The sequence below is a fragment of the Periplaneta americana genome, chromosome 9 (assembly GCF_040183065.1).
Source record: "Periplaneta americana isolate PAMFEO1 chromosome 9, P.americana_PAMFEO1_priV1, whole genome shotgun sequence".
In the NCBI taxonomy this organism is placed as follows: domain Eukaryota; kingdom Metazoa; phylum Arthropoda; class Insecta; order Blattodea; family Blattidae; genus Periplaneta; species Periplaneta americana.
This window is the reverse complement of record NC_091125.1, coordinates 132,315,374-132,333,734: the sequence shown is the minus strand read 5'-3', so window position 1 is coordinate 132,333,734 and position 18,361 is coordinate 132,315,374. Positions and strand designations below refer to the sequence as shown.

The window sequence follows — 18,361 nt, the reverse complement described above, 5'->3', positions numbered from 1 at the left end:
TAGGCTACACTTAAAATGGGGACAAAGAAAATGCTATAACAAAAGACAAAAACAAGAAACAGCAAAATTAAGAGGTAAAACAGATGAGGCAGCAGGAAGAAGAAAAGTGTATTATTTCAAACCGGTTTTTGTACGACACAGGTTTTCACAGTATTTTATGTACGATTAATGATGAATTATCGAAACCGCGCTAAAACATAATTTCTTGAAAGAATAAATTACCATGAATAAAAGTTTACGAAAGGAAAGAGAACATACTTGAGGAATGCCAACTACGTACATCGTTATGCAAGCCTGAATCGCATGTTTGTCAGGTAGTAGGCGTGCAATCGATCACACTTCAATCAATAACAGAACTTAAAATAGTCGATGTGGGCTATTTCCACCAGAAACGACGCGACTGTATCCAAGGAAACCAGACACCAATTAATGAAATTATAAAGAGAGTAATGACAGCAACGGCGCGGATTATTTGTGGCTACTGGCACCGTGCAATGTTGTAGAAATTCATGGAAAGGTGGAAATGCAGCAGCTAGAAGGCTAGGAAAATAATTAAGAAGAATGAGGTGAACAAGGATAAGGAAGAGAGATGAATGAGGAGAGAATGGGAGGATGATGAAATAGAAGACTGGGAGGAGCAGACGGACTAGGATGAAGAATGGAAGACGAGGAAACGAGAAACAGAAGGAGAACACGAAGAGGAAATGGAAAATGAAGTCAAAATTCAGAAAAATCATATATAAAAAAAAGGAAAGATACGGTAGTTTGTCGAATACCCCGCGCAGCCCACTTTTGAAAGGCCAAAATAGTACATTATGCAACGAGCCTATAATAATAGTAATTAAGACGCGAGTATGTTTGTTTATGAAACTCGCTTGCGCTCGTTTCATAATTTTTCATACCAGCGTCTTAATTACCATTATAGGCAAGTTTCATACGACTTTTTATGCTCGACCATATTTCTAACTTGAAATTATTCAGAAGTATTCATTTTATTTGTATCTGACAGAAGATCGGAAGTGACCTTGTTCATAGCTCTTAAATTTGAGATGTGCGCAGACGCAAAAGTATTGATTTTTTCCGAGGAACAATAATGTCATTGACCTTGATGTAATGTAACATGAACTAATTTTGATATAACCTGGAAATTGATTTAGAATTGAAAAACGAGACGACAAATTGAATTTATTTGAATATTATTTACAATTAACGCTAAGTATTATAGTAACAGAACATAACCTTCTGCGACAGTATTGGATTTCCAGCCTGCGTGACGTTTTGCTAGTTGTCTTTCGACTGCATATCCGAGAATAATCGAAAAACTGAACTTTAATGAATAGGTGTACTTTACTGACATACATTAAAGAACTGCTACCAGGTGTATAATTACTACATCTCGGCATGGTCGAGCATAAAAAAAACTTTCGACAAGTGTACTCACGACAGATAAAAAATAATTAAGCACAAATACGAGTACACTGAGGTTGTTGCGTTCAAACATTGTTACATCCAATCCCTGCTGACCTTGAAATATTTAATATTTTCTTCCCATGCTATAATCAGGGCCTTTAGTTGGGTACACATTTCTGTCGGAACTGAGCAGCCAAGCGCCGTTTCTCCGTTATGTATTCGATTAGCTTGGCCTCCACGCTGGAAATTTAACATTATGGCCACGAAAAGCTCTTCTGTTTCCTTTGTTGTTTAATAACAGTTCCTTCATTTTCTTCCAGTCTCTGATGCAACTTTCACTATCAAATTTACAGGCTGTAACACGATTTTCATGTTCCTCTGCATCTTTCACAATTTTTTAGTTTTTCGCTGTTAGTAAAGGTTCACAATCTCATATCTTCAGTGGTACTGATTTTCAGAATTGAAAATATAAGACGCACAAACTATACATTTATCACATCACACTTGAACTTGATTCTGACACATATACTGCTAATGCAAAAGCCATTTAACAGTGTTAACAATTAAAATACCCACACAGGAAGACAATGGCATGCGCTACCATCTTAGGAGTTGCACGAAAGAAAAATGGGGCAATATTGCCAACTTCATTTCGAAAAAGTCGCGCACCCGTATTTTTTATATTTCGGGAAGAAAGTGCGCGTGATATTCGGGAAAATACGGTAATATAGAAGATAAAGTATGAGAATATAGAGAACAAAAAGCAAGACCAGGGAAAGACGAAGAGAAAACGGACAAGAAGTATGAGAAGAGAATATGGAGGACAAAAACCATGACAAGGAAGACAATATAGAGGATAAGAAGCATGACATGGGGAACAGAAAAAGGATGAAAATATGGAGAACAGGAAGCATGAGAAGAAAAAGAGAACACGGAGGATAAGAAAAATGAAAATTGAAGAGAAAAAGGACAACTAGTAAGGGAAGAGGGGAAGAGGGAAATAGGATGGAAACAGAAGAAAATAGAGAAAATGAATACCGAGTATAACCCAAAGGAAAAGGTTAAAAGAAAGAAATATACGTAGGGAATGTGGAGAATGAGAGAAAGATGTGTGACAAGAAGTTGGAGACAGACAGTAACAGGAAGAGAAAAGGGAGGAGAAGAGGAGGATAAGAAAATGGAGGAATACAAGACGGATGAGGGGTGACAAGGAGGAAATAGATAGAGACAAGATGAGAAGAAAAGAGAAGATGAAAACGTAGAAGAAATTGAGAAAAATGATAACATGGCATATTAAGAACCAGAGAAACATGAATACAAGAATAATCAGAAGTAAATGATAAGGAAAGAAATAAATAAAATGAGAAAGAGCGAAAAAAATATAAAAATGCGATGGAACAATAACATCGCTAAATCAATTTGTTTCTTCTCAGTTTCGCTGAAACTGACCGCAGAACAATCGTATCTTGCAAGCAACAGCATTAGGGGTGTCGAGCTCTCTATACACATGTAACGCATCTGAGGGCTCAGTTCTCCTGCAGGAGCAAACACTCCGCCCCTACCTGCTCCACAGGCACAATTTGGCTCGATGCCACATTCCAGACGTCTCACAAGATGACACACATTCACGAGAGGGACAAACAACACTTGTCTGTCAAGGACAGCAAATACTGACCTCACCCAGTTACACACAGACTGTCAGACGCACTCCCATCGAAGATCGCGGACCACTTGTTACACACCATTCCCAAAACGTAACTTTACACTTACAACTCTATATCATAATCAAGATTTTTAAATTGCAACAAAAGTCCATCAGGATTATGACCAATTCCCATTATTACGAGAACTGTCATCTTCTGTTTATTAATGAGAAGATCCTAAGTTATCTGTTTATAATATATTCTTAATTTATTAACATTATGTTAAACAAAATTTTAATAAATAGACTTTTATGAAAGATTGCTATGATCCTTATATTAGGCTATTATGTATGTTTCATCAACGAAGATGTCGATTAACAAAAACCAGTGAAAATGTTGAAGTAATGGCAATGAAAGTAACGAATAAAACACCCAAAAATCATTAAATGCAGTGATGAATTTATAAATGTATCTCTAGTTGCCTTATTAATAAGTCTTTTTATTATACATAAGAATTTTTTAACTCTAACTTTTACTGATTGTACTTGACAAGGTCTATAAACACCATTTTATAGTGACCAAAGACTGTTAAACAAACAAACAAACAAACAAACAAACAAACAAATAAATAAATAAATAAACAAATAAATAAATCAGTAACATATAAACTTCTTGGGAATTCCGTTAAAAGAATGACTAGAATATCTCACTCCATAGTCCTGGGTTCAGATGGTGGTGAGTCCAAGTGGAATTTGTTTTAGAAAAATATAGTTTGGTACAATTTCTTATGCCAAAACCCCACAACTTCAACTAATTTTCGCATTCTGATGTAACGTAAAATCATAACCCATAACGCACCACCGTCAATCTCTATGACGGTTAAATGAACTATTCGCTGGTTGCTCCTAGTGGGACAACGATGAGAATCCGCCATTGTCGGAGAAAGAGTTTCCTTAAGACACCCTCATTTTCCAAGACATAATACCTAATACAGTATTCAATTGTATTATCAAATTATCACATTTAACACGACATTTATCCAATCAGAGGTATAAACCCTCTCGTGCAGATATATCATCATACCTGACCAGATACATGAGCTGAATACAAATTAGAAAGGAAATCCATGACTTTCCTACATCATGCGAACTTAATCGTATTACTAGACCTCGGATTTTTAGGCTCAAACAGGATAGGTTGCAAAAATTTTATGTAAAAATCCCTAAATGTATGCAACACGAGAAACTCTCGAGCGATGATATTGCCTAAAACTAGATGCATTAAAGAACTTATGTTTCGACCTATGCTAAACGACCCTAAAAATCCGAGGTCTACTTCTCTCTATATGAAGCATTAAGAAATTACTGAAATGCTGCAATGAGAGGAGTTTATACGTCATATATTTGTAAAGAATTACGAGTAACATCCTTGGGACAGAGAAAGTGATTTTGACATATGTCTGTGTGCCTCTTTGTACGCAGAGATTTCTCTTAAACTACTCGACGAACTTTGTTTATACCCGGCATCTATGAGTCAATTCATCCGGGAACGATGTTCATGAAATATATGATTATTCTAAAATCAGGTCAATTAAAAAACACTTAACTTATGATAAGAACAGAATTTAAATAAACTTTAAAATGATACACTTTCTCATGTATTTTACGCGCTTCGCAAGAATTCAATTCCTTCAGCATAAGAATAATGTTGTTTCACGCAGCAGTTTAACGAGGTGGTGTGGTTGGCGTCACATTCTAACCGTCTTTTATCAATAAAAATAAAGCTGTTATAAGTATCAAGAATTTTTAACTTCCATAATAAATTTGGTCTTCCAAGCTGCAATTTAACACCATTTTAAGTCCAACCCTATTGAGTAACGGTTAATATGTCTGATCGTGAAACTTGTGGGCCCAGGTTCAATTTCTGATTGGTACAAGTTACCTATAATATTTTCGTTGTAAGAATAATCCTACTGTAAACAATGACACGTGACTGAAGTGAGGCTTGACTGGCCGCAGTTTGGCGCCAGAGATTCTCAGTAAGAGATCCCACCCACTGTTGTACATTCTGTTTCATGTTAAACATTTCCCGTTACTCGTCAAAGTAGATCTAACCTCACTACTATGCATTCGTTTGCTTAGGAAACTATTACTTTATAATTTATTAATTGGATTTAACTCAACTTACTTAACTTAACTCACTTAACTCACTTAACTATATATATATATATATATATATATATATATATATATATATATATATATATATATATATATATATATATTCAACACTATTTATATATATTCAACACTATTTATTTCTCTCCGTTTTTAGAGGGTTTCCACAAGAACAGACTACCTTGGAATTACTCTTGCTTTTCATCCGCTTACAACGTAAATAACAAAATATCAAAGTAGCTTTTCTTTTATATAGCGTTTTACATATGAGTGAAGTCATATCTTTCGCCATATTTAATAACTAGAATTTTTATTTTCAAATAATACAAGGTTATGGTTTCCAAATACGGAACTATATAGGGCTATTCAAAAAGCAGGACCAGCTTTCAAATATTAATTTCTTTCAAACTACAAAAGATAGAAACACAATTCCAACGTTCCTGGACAGACGAAAGTTTAAATTTTGAACAGTCCGGGTAGAAGTTCCAATCACGGCCGCATTGGCGCTGTTGCTTGTCATGCGCGGCCGCATTGGCGCTGTTGATTGTCTGTAGTAAAATGGCGACACAACAGGAAAAAGCATTTTGTGTTCTGCAATTAGCAAAACTAGAGTCCATTATTGAAGTTCAACGTGCTTTTCGCCGCCAGTTTAATAAACAACCGCCTCGTCACAAGCAGATTTACCAGTGGCATCGAAAATTCAGTTGTTGCAAGCATTGCATCCTGACGACCACAACAATAACACCATTCCATGACATTGGATTGGAAGAGGAGGAGGAGAAGGTCAACTTCATCGCCAGTGGCCTCCCAGGTCTCCAGACCTCACTCGTGATTTTTATCTGTGGGGTTACGTAAAAGACCATGTTTTTATCCCTCCTATGCCTGACATTGGCCTTAACACTGCAATCAACAGCGCCAGTGCGGCCGCGCATAACAAGCAACAGCGCCAATGCGGCCGTGATTGGAACTTCTACCCGGAGTGTTCAAAATTTAAACTTTCGTTTGTCCAGGAACGTTGGAATTGTGTTTCTATCTTTTGTAGTTTGGAAGAAATAAATATTTGAAATCTGCTCCTTCTTTTTGAATAGCCCTGTATTTTTCTGCGTCGTGTGAATGTTTCTACTGGGAGCCAATTACGGGTATGACAGCCACGTGCTTGTGTTTACATTAGGATTTTTCTTCAAGCGAAAAGGGTATAGCTTAGGTTTTGCCGGGGTCTTCCTCAATCCATTAAGAGCAAATGCTGAGTAAATTTCGGCGCTGGACCCCGGACTCATCTCGCTAGCATTATCACTTCCATTTCATTCAGACGCTAGATAACCATAACAGTTGATAAACCATCGAAAAATAACTCACAAAAAATACCATTTTAATGAAACCCCAAGCGAATTTCAGTAGTAGTAATTATAGTTATCATTATTCCCACATTATCGATCGATCTCCATATAGCTATTGCATTCGCAGCGCTCAGGTAGTGTTCCGCGCTCTGCCTCCCATTCAAACGGAACGAATAAGTGGGTCGCGTGCTCAATACGGTCCGCAGGTCTCAATTTAGCACCTGCGAAGTCAAAACAATGCGCCGCACGCAACTCGAGGTGGTTCGATATTAACAATATGTCATGTTGTCGGAGGTTCTGCTATGTCAAACAATCTTGGAGGGTATATACAATATCTAGGGCACTCAAGACTTCGCAATATAACAGCGACATGTGCTCTAAATTCCACCCATTACTTTCACTGTCTCAGAAATTTAAGTAGTCTATTGGGATTCTGTAAAAAATAAAACTATTTTCACGGAAATACTAGCTTTTTAGGTCCACACCTGTGGAGTAACGGTTAGCGCGACTAGCCGCGAAACCAGGTGCCCGGGTTCGATTCCCGGTCGGGGTAAGTTACCTGGTTGAGGTTTTTCCGAGGTTTTCCCTCAACCCAATATGAGCAAATGCTGGGTAACTTTCGGTGTTGGACCTCGGACTCATTTCACCGGCATTATCACCTTCATCTAATTAGACGCTAAATAACCTAAGTTGTTGATAAAGGGTCGTAAAATAACCTACTAAAAAAACTAGCTTTTTAGCTTGTTACTGGAAATGCGGTTGTTTGGATTTTGTCTGTAGCCTATATTTATATGTGTACATCTATTCCTTTATTTTTTTTTTAAATAAATGCATTTTGGTTTCGTAACAAGCTGTTTTTTACGGTGATGGGTTGTTAGCCCTTCGCCCAACCCCCAAGCTGGAGGACTTATAATTTATAAAACAATTATACTACCGGTTGTTCTGTATGGTTGTGAAACTTGGACTCTCACTTTGAGAGAGAAACAGAGATTAACGGTGTTTGAGAATAAGGTACTTAGGAAAATATTTAGGACTAAAAGGGATGAAGTTACAGGAGAATGGAGAAAGTTACACAACGCAGAACTTCACGCATTGTATTCTTCACCTGACATAATTAGGAACATTAAATCCAGATGGGCAGGACATGTATTACGTATGGGCGAATCCAGAAATGCATATAGTGTTAGTTGGGAGGCCGGAGGGAATAAGACCTTTGGGGAGGCCGAGACGTAGATGGGAGGATAATATCAAAATGGATTTGAGGGAGGTGGGATATGATGATAGAGACTGGATTAATCTTGCTCAGGATAGGGACCGATGGCGGGCTTATGTGAGGGCGGCAATGAACCTCCGGGTTCCTTAAAAGCCATAAGTAAGTACAGATGCATTTTTCTTCCACACATTCAAACGAGTCAACTTATCCTGGATATATACACATGAAATAGGTACAATAATTCGATGGTACTCCGGTAAAGGGGGTTAAGGGTATATGTACAGTACGTGAATATGTACGTGAACGACCACAAATATTATCAGAAAATGCAGGCCCTAAATTTCTAAAATATTATAAGAAAATGAACTCACAATTGGACAAAAATTACAAGGTAGCTACCACAACAAGACTTATTAGAACTTATCTAATAAAAGTATAAAAAAGATTACTAATAATATTTTTTAGAATTCACTTTTTACTTTAAATTAAATTTTCCAAAATTTGAAAATATTGTCGCACATTATTTCATAACTCCACAACCATTAGAGACTGAATTCTGAAATTTTGTACACTGATTTAACATGCATTTATGCAAAAGACATACTACAATAATGCCCATTTCTTTGAAAATACAAAAATTAGGTCACAAAACATTATGTAAATTTTAATATATTTTAGGTAGGGCAAATAAAAAATTGTATTAAAATAAACAACTCTACATGTCTGAGAGTAGTCTATTTTTCATAAATAAGTGTTTATTACATGCAGGAAAAATATTAAAGATGTCAGAGAGACCATAACAATGTTATGGTTACCAAATGATGTAACTGCAGAATTGTTTTTGTTTCTTTCATACTTTGATAAAACTGGTTTGAAAAATATTATTAGTAACCTTTTTTATACTTTTATCAGATATTTAAGTTCTAATAAGTCTTGGTACCTTGTAATTTTTGTCCAATTGTGAGTTCATTTTCTTATAAAATTTTAGAAATTTAGAGCCTGCATTTTCTGATATTTGTGGTCGTTCACGTACATATACCCTTAAGTAATTTTTTGTGCTAATGGACTTTTGTTCCCCAGGTGAATACACAAGTTAAATTCTAGAATGGGCTATCCAAAATTTTCAAAATCTAATAAGAAGACAGATAAGACATAGAAACGACTTTTTGAAAAGTAAGGTCGGAATAGGGCAATTAGCGATTATGATGATGATGATGATGATGATGATGATGATATCGAACCATCTGCAGTATGAAAATACTCTCATCTTGTAATGAGAAAGTAAAAAAACGGAAAAGGGTAGTATGGAATATCCTGGGATCGAGCCCTGGGCACAGTGTTACAGTTCCGCTTTAAGACGGAGTCTGTATCTGCATCACTGCGGCAATACAGCGGAGCAGTATGTGTGAGGGAAGGGGAGGTCGCATGAACACAATCCGAGTCCCCAGCCCTGCAGCTCAAGATCAGCCCAATGGGGAAAATGAAGTTGAATAAATGACAGGCAGACAGGTACAAATCCTAACCTCTAATTATAACGATACTTATTAAGATCCTTACTTTCTCTCATTATAACAAGCAGCTATAAAAAGAAAGTATTTTAAAGCTCTAAAAAAATTAATTAAATATTCTCAAGAAAAAAAATGGATTTTGGTTACCACCTGTTTGTGTCCAGCGATTTTCCCCGAACTATAGGTCGAAGTTTGTTCATATTCAGTACCTATGAGGCAATTTGACAGGGAATGATGTGAATGAAATATTCCTCCACTCCAAAGCTTCAGACAAAAACTTTTAGAGATATTATGTAATTCTGTATATTCACATGTGGGTATTACGCACATAGCATGATTTAACATTTTCACGATGATCATAAAATACCTAGTTTAAAACTTTCGACGTGAATACTCTTTGTTCTAGGTATAACTGATGAAAAAGAAATAACATTTTTAACTTAACAAGAAGTTTTAAAATGTCTCTCCTAATGATAAAAAATAAACAGCCACAAGCGTAGCTCAGTCGGCTAAGGCGCTTGCCTGCCAGTCCGGAGTTGCACTCGGGCATGGATTCGATTCCCGCTTGATCTGATTATCTGATTGGATTTTTTTCGAGGTTTCCCCAACCGTAAGGCGAATGTCAGGTAATCTAGTGCAAATCCTCGGCCTCATCTCGCCAAATATCATGTCGCTATCACAAATCCCAACGACGCTAAATAATAGTGTAGTTGATACAGCGTCCTTAAATAACCAACTAAAAAAACATAGAAACACGTATAACTTTTCTGTTACCATGACAACAGATTTATAGTAACAATTAATATTAGAGGAGAAAAATTCGCTCCGGCGCCGGGGATCGAACCCGGGTCCTTGGTTCTACGTATCAAGCGCTCTCACCATTGAGCTACGCCGAAGTTAAATCCATAGCACCGGATCGAACCCCTCTCCTCCAGTGTTTTTCCCTTTGTGGCCTGACTCCAAGTTGGGCATGTATGTTGACATTTTATATTAAGTCAACTGTCATTATACAAGGAGCGCACTCAGTTGAATGACTTAGTGGCCGGGATTCCACAATAATATGCACAGTAATCTGTACAGTAATATGCACTGTTGTTCGAAGAATCTTGTATAATGGCAGTTGACTAATATAAAATGGCAACATACATGCCCAACCTGGAGTCAGGCCACAAAGGGAAAAACACTGGAGGAGAGGAGTTCGATCCGGTGCTGTGGATTGAACTTCGGCGTAGCTCAATGGTGGAGCACTTGGTACGTAGAACCAAGAACCCGGGTTCGATCCCCGGCGCCGGAGCGAATTTTTCTCCTCTAATATTAATTGTTACCATAACAGATATATTCTGTAAGACCGAAAAATAATAATCTTTACGTAAACAGATTTATAGTTTTTGGTTACCATGACAACGTTGCCATTTCTTGATTTCCATGAGAATGTACAACTTCTGTGCGGTATAAAACCCGGAGTTATATCGTATTTTATTTAAGGGGCGAGGATGGTATTTTTTTTTAAACTTTTTTTCCTATTTGTGTAAAATATTAATTTTTTTGTATGTAGAGAGCTCATAGTTGTGGCAACTCAACCAAATAAAAATATTTTGAAAAAAAAATTATTTGGGGGCCCAAATTTAAAAAAAATATACCCAATGCAGGATTGTACTAAAACCGATATATCTAAACCGTTTTTAAAGATAGATTTAAACAGTTTTTTGCAATGTATTTGCAAAAGCATGTTCTACAAACTGTCTGTAACAGAATTTTGATATTAGTACCTACGTTTGTAAAATAAACAGTTAAAATTTAATAACAATTTTCTGATTTCCTTTCTTGCAAACAAACGTACGTATTATTAAAATGAAATCAATTAACAAAATTCTGTTACAGATAAAAGTTTCCAAATAGTCTAAAGAATGTGTGTTCTAAATTTCATGCATGTATCTTTAATAGTTCAGAAATTATATCCATTTTTGTCTGGCAATGTAGCAAAAAAAAAAAAAAATGAAGTTACTGGAAACCGATAAAACCGGACGTGATTTAAAAATCCATAGCGCAGGTTGTTTAAAAATGACGTCTCAACATCCGATAAGGGCATAAACACCCACAAAATGTTATGCAATGCATTTCACACATATCAAAGGGTATTTTAAAGAATTTTTTTTAATTTAATTTACCGCACACAAAAATAAAAGTGGGCGAGCGATTTAAAAATCCATAACGCAGGAAGTTTAAAAACAGCGACTCAACATCCGATAAGGGCATAAATACCCACAAAATGTTATGCTAGGCATTCCACACATATCAGAGTATTTTAAAGGATTTTTTTTTTGAAAATTTACTCATTTTTCACCAAAAAAATACCATCCTCTTCCCTTAATACAGTATCGTTATCGCGGAGCCTGTGAAGGTTCCAAAAGACAGTCTCTCATCCCCCCCCCCCCCGCTGCGCTGCGCTGCGACGCCGACCGGCGGGCGACTGCGTGCCTATGGACAGTGTCCCGCGCGGTGGAGCCCGGTCGGTTGCGTGACAGCCATGAACTTCATGTTCAACCTGCTCCAAGGAGCCCCGTGCCTGTGAGTCCACTTACACGACAACGCGTCGTAATCTGTTTACGTTCTATGCAATGACGACGACGTTCTACCTTAAAATATTGCTTTCAGGGGTGTGACACTAGCGTCTCTTTGCATTCTAATGCTGTATTAACTGCTGTAGCTTTAAAACACTGTTTTTGTTTACCAACGGTTTATCATCTCGCAAAGCTAGAAGCTATTGTGATTAAATGTGAAAATTATCTAATTTAAAGTGATTTAATTTAACTATACCTTATCAAATGATGTAGATAATGACAGTGAAATTTATTCTATTTTAACTCGGCTTATTTTGTTATAGTCACACGATGCAGAATGATTGTTGACAGCAGTGAAGTTTATCGGGTTATTTTGTTATAGTCATACGATGTAGAATGATTGACAGCAGTGACATTTATTTTATTTTTGATTGTTGATAGCAATGAAATTTATCGGGTTATTTTGTTATAGTTATACGATGTAGAATGATTGACAGCAGTGAAATTTATCGGGTTATTTTGACAGCAGTGAAATTTATCGGGTTATTTTGTTATAGTCATACGATGAAGAATGATTGACAGCAGTGAAATTTATCGGGTTATTTTGTTATAGTCATACGATGTAGAATGATTGACAGCAGTGAAATTTATTCTATTTTAACTCGGGTTATTTTGTTATAGTCACACGATGTAGAATGATTGTTGACAGCAGTGAAATTTATTCTATTTTAACTCGGGTTATTTTGTTATAGTCACACGATGTATAATGATTGTTGACAGCAGTGAAATTTATTCTATTTTAACTCGGGTTATTCTGTTATAGTCACACGATGTAGAATGATTGTTGACAGCAGCGAAATTTCTTCAGTTTTAAGTGTTTACTCTATCTAGTTTAACACATATTATGCTGGAGATACTAACGGCAGTAAACTTTCTTCTATTCTAGACGTGGTTTATTTTATTTAACAATTGTTTACCGCAATTATGCAATACTACTGAAGGCAGTGATTTTTTTATAAATATGTTAACGTGATTTATTCAGATTTCTTTAACGTGCTTCATCACATGATATTGATGAGAATGAAATCTCTTATTTTTAATGTCGCATGTTCACTTTTGACAAGGCTTTCTGATATGCTGTCGCCAATGCCGGAAAATAATTTCTTCTATTCAAATAGAATAAAAAAATACTTAACAATGCTTTGCATTATATTATGAAGACAGTGAAATTTCTTCCACTTCTTTGTGGATGATTTAAAAATGAAAACACACAATCTCGAGTAAAAAATGAAATAACTTAACGTTATATATTTAATAACAATATATCAATTGCAAACGTTAGTGTTGATAATTTTACAACAAAAATGAAGTAATTTATCGTTATATTATTTACTAATTATATATCAACTACAAACGTTAGTGTTGCTAATTTTACATAATGTGAAAAATGAAGTAATTTATTGTTATGTTATTTAATTTCGATATATCAGCTACAAAGGTTAGTTGTGAAATATTACATAATATATCTTTGTGAAAAAATTAATAATATAGGCCTATCTTTATGTTATTTAATAATGATACATCAACTACAAACGTCAGTGTTGGCAATTTTATATGATTTGAAAAATTAATTTATTATATTATTTAATAACGATATATCTACTGCAAACATTAGTGGTCATAATGTTATGACGTGAAACATTAATATTTATCGTTACATAATTTAATGACGACATATCAACAACAAACGTTAGTGTTACAAATGTTTTACTTGAAAATTGGAATAATTTAACATATTATTTAATAACGATGTACCAACTACAAAATACGTGAAATATTGAGTACTGCATCGTTATATTATTTAATAACAACATATCAATTCCAAACTCATGAATACTTTGATGACGTGAGAAATTAATTTATCGATATATTATTTAATAACAAACAATACACAAACTACAAACGTTAATATTGGTAATTTTATGAAGCGAAAAATCAAGTATTTAACGTTATATTATTTAATAACGGTATATCAACCACACACGTCAATGTTGATATAGTTATGACGTGAAAAATGAAGAACAGTAATTTATCGCTACCGGTATTTTATTTAATAATGTAATATCGACTACACACGTTAAGCTTAATGCTGTGACAAAAAGTAACTTATTGTTATTTTATTTAACACTGAAATGGGCGCTTGCCTGCCGGTCTGAAGTTGCGCTCGAGCGCGGGTTCGATCCCCGCTTGGGCTGATTACCTGGTTGGGCTTTTTCCGAGGTTTTCCCTAACCGTAAGGTGAATGCCAGGTAATCTATGGCGAATCCTCGGCCTCATCTCGCCAAATACCATCTCGCTATCACCATTCTCATCGATGCTAAATAACCTCGTAGTCAATACAGCGTCGTTAAATAACCAACTAAAAAAAAACACTGAAATGTGAACTATGACGTTTAGTGATGAGTGATGACAATCTTATGATATAAAATTTGGAGTGCTTGTCATTATTTTACTATTTAACACCTACAAACGTATAGTACTTATGATATTCCCTTGGCAGAAAGTCATGCATCCCTCAACATTTAAAGTTAGAGGGTAGGGGTTCAAGACGGTAATTTCCTACCATGATCAATGTCTTAAAATACACTTACTTCGTACTCGTATGACCGTTCAATTCTGGTGTCGCTGCAAGGACCTGGAGGTTTGTGTTTTTGCAATGAATGACACTCAAACCTTCAAACCTCGTATCCTTGTAGCATTTATTGACAAGGTCAATGTGAGAAAGCACCATTACCTGTTAACATGGTATAGTACTTTCTTACAAACGAAATGATTGGCAATGCAAAATAATACTAAAATTGAACATTCGTGCGCTAAGCCAAGGATCCTGGGATCGATAACCGGCCCCGGAACAATTTTTCCCTTGAAATTATTCAAGTCTACTTCACAGGGAGCTTTACCTGAAAGCCACATTTGCATAATATATAGGTCACTATAGGTACGTACAGAGTTTGTGTGCACTCTAAGTTGGAAAGGGTCTCGGGGTCGATACCCGGCCCCGGAACAATTTTTCCCTTGAAATTATTCAAGTCTGCTTCACAGGGAGCTTTACCTGAAAGCCAGATTAGCATAAAATCTATCTAATTTGTGGTTACTTTATTTAATAATGACGTATTACCCAAAAGTACTAGAAGCGGTATAATTTTATACCTCTTGATGAACGATTTGTTTAACCGAATTCCTAAAAGCACACAAACGAAGCTAACGTTCCAAGATAAAATGCAGTTATACAGTTTCTGGTGGTGGCGATTCGATATCCAAAAACATGTATCACATACGTAATATACAAGCACCGCCCATATTTCCAAAGTTTTCAAAGAGTACAGGTACTACAGATCAAAAACCAAATTTCTGGAGTATATCAAAACAAATTAACCCTTTCTTACCTATAGATACCATATGGTAATAATTAACTTTATAGCATTTATATACTTATGTGTTACATATGAAGGTAAATTTTGCTGGATAACTTTATTTCAATACATTTTCATCAATATAGTTTTGTTTCAAATGTCGCTCATTTCATCTATCATCTGCAATAGTAAAAATAGGCTGGGGTGGATTCTTGGGAGTAGCACGGGTTACCGAAAGGCCCGGGGCCCCAAGGGCTTATCAGGCTATTCATTTGTGAATGGGACCTGGTTCTTACTAGGAGCTAAGGCAGGATGGCCCACCTGTCACGAATATCACCCACGTTATCATCGCATGTATAGGAAGCACAACGGGCCAAAGCATATCTATAATCTTTTCGCTGTTAGAATAATCCTGATGTAAACACAAGCACGTGGCTGTCATACCCGTGTTGGCTACTAGTCGAAACACTCACGCGACGCAGGAGCAGTGAGGGAAGTGAGACGGTATGTGACGGTATGGAATACCGCCACTGGTTTCTATGGCCAGAAAACATACAGTTAGTGAAAAATGACATACCGTCACTGAAAAAATGTGATCGTAAAAATTTGTTTATATATTTCTTCACAGCAAAGAATACTACCTGTTTGCTTCGTAAATCTAAACCACAGCCTTCTGGAACTGTATTCAACGTGTATTTGGATACGTTTATTTGATAAGTCAACCTCTGGAATGCTTACAACGGTAGTATTTCAAGTATAGAAGCTGTGGTCTATGACTTGTGGTGGCCATTGTTGCCAATTTAGTGACTGTGTCATTTTTGTTGCACTTTTTATTAATAATTAAGTTAGGAACTTTGAAGCTTTAACATTATTTTTGATGATAACTCTCAAAGGACATTGTAAAACGAAGTAACGTGAAATTATTTTATTAAGAAATGTAATGTGTTGCGTAAGCTTCAAAGATTCGCGTTACTGACTGTATGAGACAATTTATTGTATACATCATTTATGTATATGTTGTAAGGGAGAGAGTATGCCTTTTTTTAAATCGAGGTATGCCAGAGGAAAATCTTGGGGTAACATACCGCCTCTGCTTTTTTCCCCACTTCCCTCACTGCGCAGGAGAATATAGTTCTGTATTTGAGGACCATAACTTTATAGTTATTTTAAAAGAAAATTTGAATTTTAGCAGGTAAATATGATAAAAAATACAACTTGACTCTATGTACAACATTCTGTAAAAGAAAAGGTACATTTATATTTATTTAGCAAGAATTTCCCAACGAAGCGGATGAACATAAAGAATAATACCAAGATAGTCTGTTCTTTTAACAAGCTGGTGTCACTTGACCTTCAGCTTGTTGTCTGCGTAAGCACGTGGTATTATGGTTTCCTCACTGAGTGTGGTTAAATAAACAGGAATAATACCTTAGTCCGACAGCTACTGACATTAAAAGAAAGTTTAAAATAATTTAATTAAGTAGAAAGTAATTGTTTCCTAAGCAAACCAATGCATAGTAGTGAGGTTAGGCCTACTTTGACGAGTAACAGAAAATGTTTAAAATGAAACAATATACTATACAGAAGTGAGCGGGATCACGCACTGAGAATCGATGGCGCCAAGCTGCGGCCAATGAAGTCTCATTTCAGTCACGTGCTATTGTTTACTGTAGGATTATTCTAACAGCGAAAAGATTATAGATGTAACCAGCTTTCGAAAAGTCAACCAAGCTAAAGATATTGTGACTAGAATGACGGACTGCCAGTAATATGATGGGTTGACAGCTTCTCACCAAAGGGGTTCGAAGTTAATCGGCACTTCTTTCAGATTGTAGTGGACAATGCCGTGGCAAGAGATTTTATCCCACTACGCTGGCTCCCACAGCATTCACGTACAACAATTACTCAGATATCGCTGGAATCGTCTTGGAATGCCCTCTCTAGCAGAAAACAGGAGTTATATAAAATAATTACGATTCATATTTTGTACAGATAGGCCTACTATAGCTTCAGATGCACATTTTTGGCCCATTTGCGTACCACAGATTTACGGAACATAAAAGGACAGTCGCGGAATAAAAAGACAAAATTTACCGCTATTCCTTGGTCACGAAAAATTTCAACTCTGAAAGTAGAGCAATGAATCCATAAGGTGGCCTAAGTAAAAGTAGATTTGTTTCACACTCTGTGTAATCCATCAGCTACTAAAATTTCTCATTTCTTCCTTTGTCATCGGTATTATCCCTGTGTACAATAGCTAATAATAGGCATTAAATAAAGTATTATCATTAGAACCTAATATTCCGTTCTATACACTACAAATATACTGGGACATCATTTTACTTTACTTCAATTTTTATTGTACCTCAGTTTCTGAATGTGCTTCACTCCCACCCCCTCTACTAGTAAACCTCCAACAGTTCTCCACACAGAACCAAGCGTATATACAGTCAAAGTCGCCTTACGGTCATAGTAAACACAAACAGTACTGAGTTAGTGAGTATAGTACGTTCCAGAAATATGTTCACTTTCAATATTGAATCATACTCTCGCACAGGTACTGTCGTCCGTTTGCCTATGTCGCATCCCGGTTTCCCCCACCCGCTTCTGCTCGTTCCTCTGTAAAGGCTAGTGACTGGGCTGTCTTAGCTCTTTTCTGAAAAACATTAATTTCTGTTAGGAATTGGACGTCTACGTAATATTATACAACTGTTTAAAATAACTTAAATAAAAGGGCCCCGTTAATTAATTGTCATGTGATTTCTGTCCTTTCTACGACCCTGCGACAAAACCACTTGGACGGACAGTAGATAGCACGTCTGAGTAATTTTATCTTTTCGGATCGGGGAGAAGTGGAGACTGAATTTACAGTACGTAAGGTACTCTTTTATAGAGGAGGTACAGAATTATTTCAACATGAGTTAATAGTACGAAGAACGAAACTGGTAACTGTAGTTAGGTACTAAAGAAAAACCTAATGAAAATTATCAAACTCAAAATCGCGATATTTCCTACTTTACGTAAATGGATGAACTACTGTACTTTTCTTCCCTCTTATACCTAGTAAAGTGATTTGTTTGTATTTTACGCCAGTATCAT

At 36.1% G+C, this 18,361-nt stretch overlaps 2 protein-coding genes across 7 annotated transcripts in view; one reads left to right on the top strand and one right to left on the bottom strand.

Moving 5' to 3' along the window:
* LOC138706526 (tudor and KH domain-containing protein homolog) overlaps nt 1–18,361 on the bottom strand; it is a 117,206-nt gene that overhangs the window by 55,919 nt on the left and 42,926 nt on the right. The window lies entirely within an intron of this gene.
* Nucleotides 1–18,361, top strand: part of LOC138706527 (speckle-type POZ protein B-like) — a 49,129-nt gene that overhangs the window by 18,637 nt on the left and 12,131 nt on the right. The window contains exon 1 of one of the 5 annotated variants that reach the window (XM_069835912.1): nt 11,776–11,856. The exons of 3 other annotated variants lie outside the window; for them this stretch is intronic. In XM_069835912.1, coding sequence (XP_069692013.1) covers nt 11,816–11,856 — 41 coding nt within the window. In that variant the 5' untranslated portion in view covers nt 11,776–11,815. Of the gene's footprint in view, nt 1–11,775; nt 11,857–11,894; nt 11,946–18,361 lie in introns of those variants that run through there. One more of the 5 variants, XM_069835914.1, reaches the window with a different exon arrangement.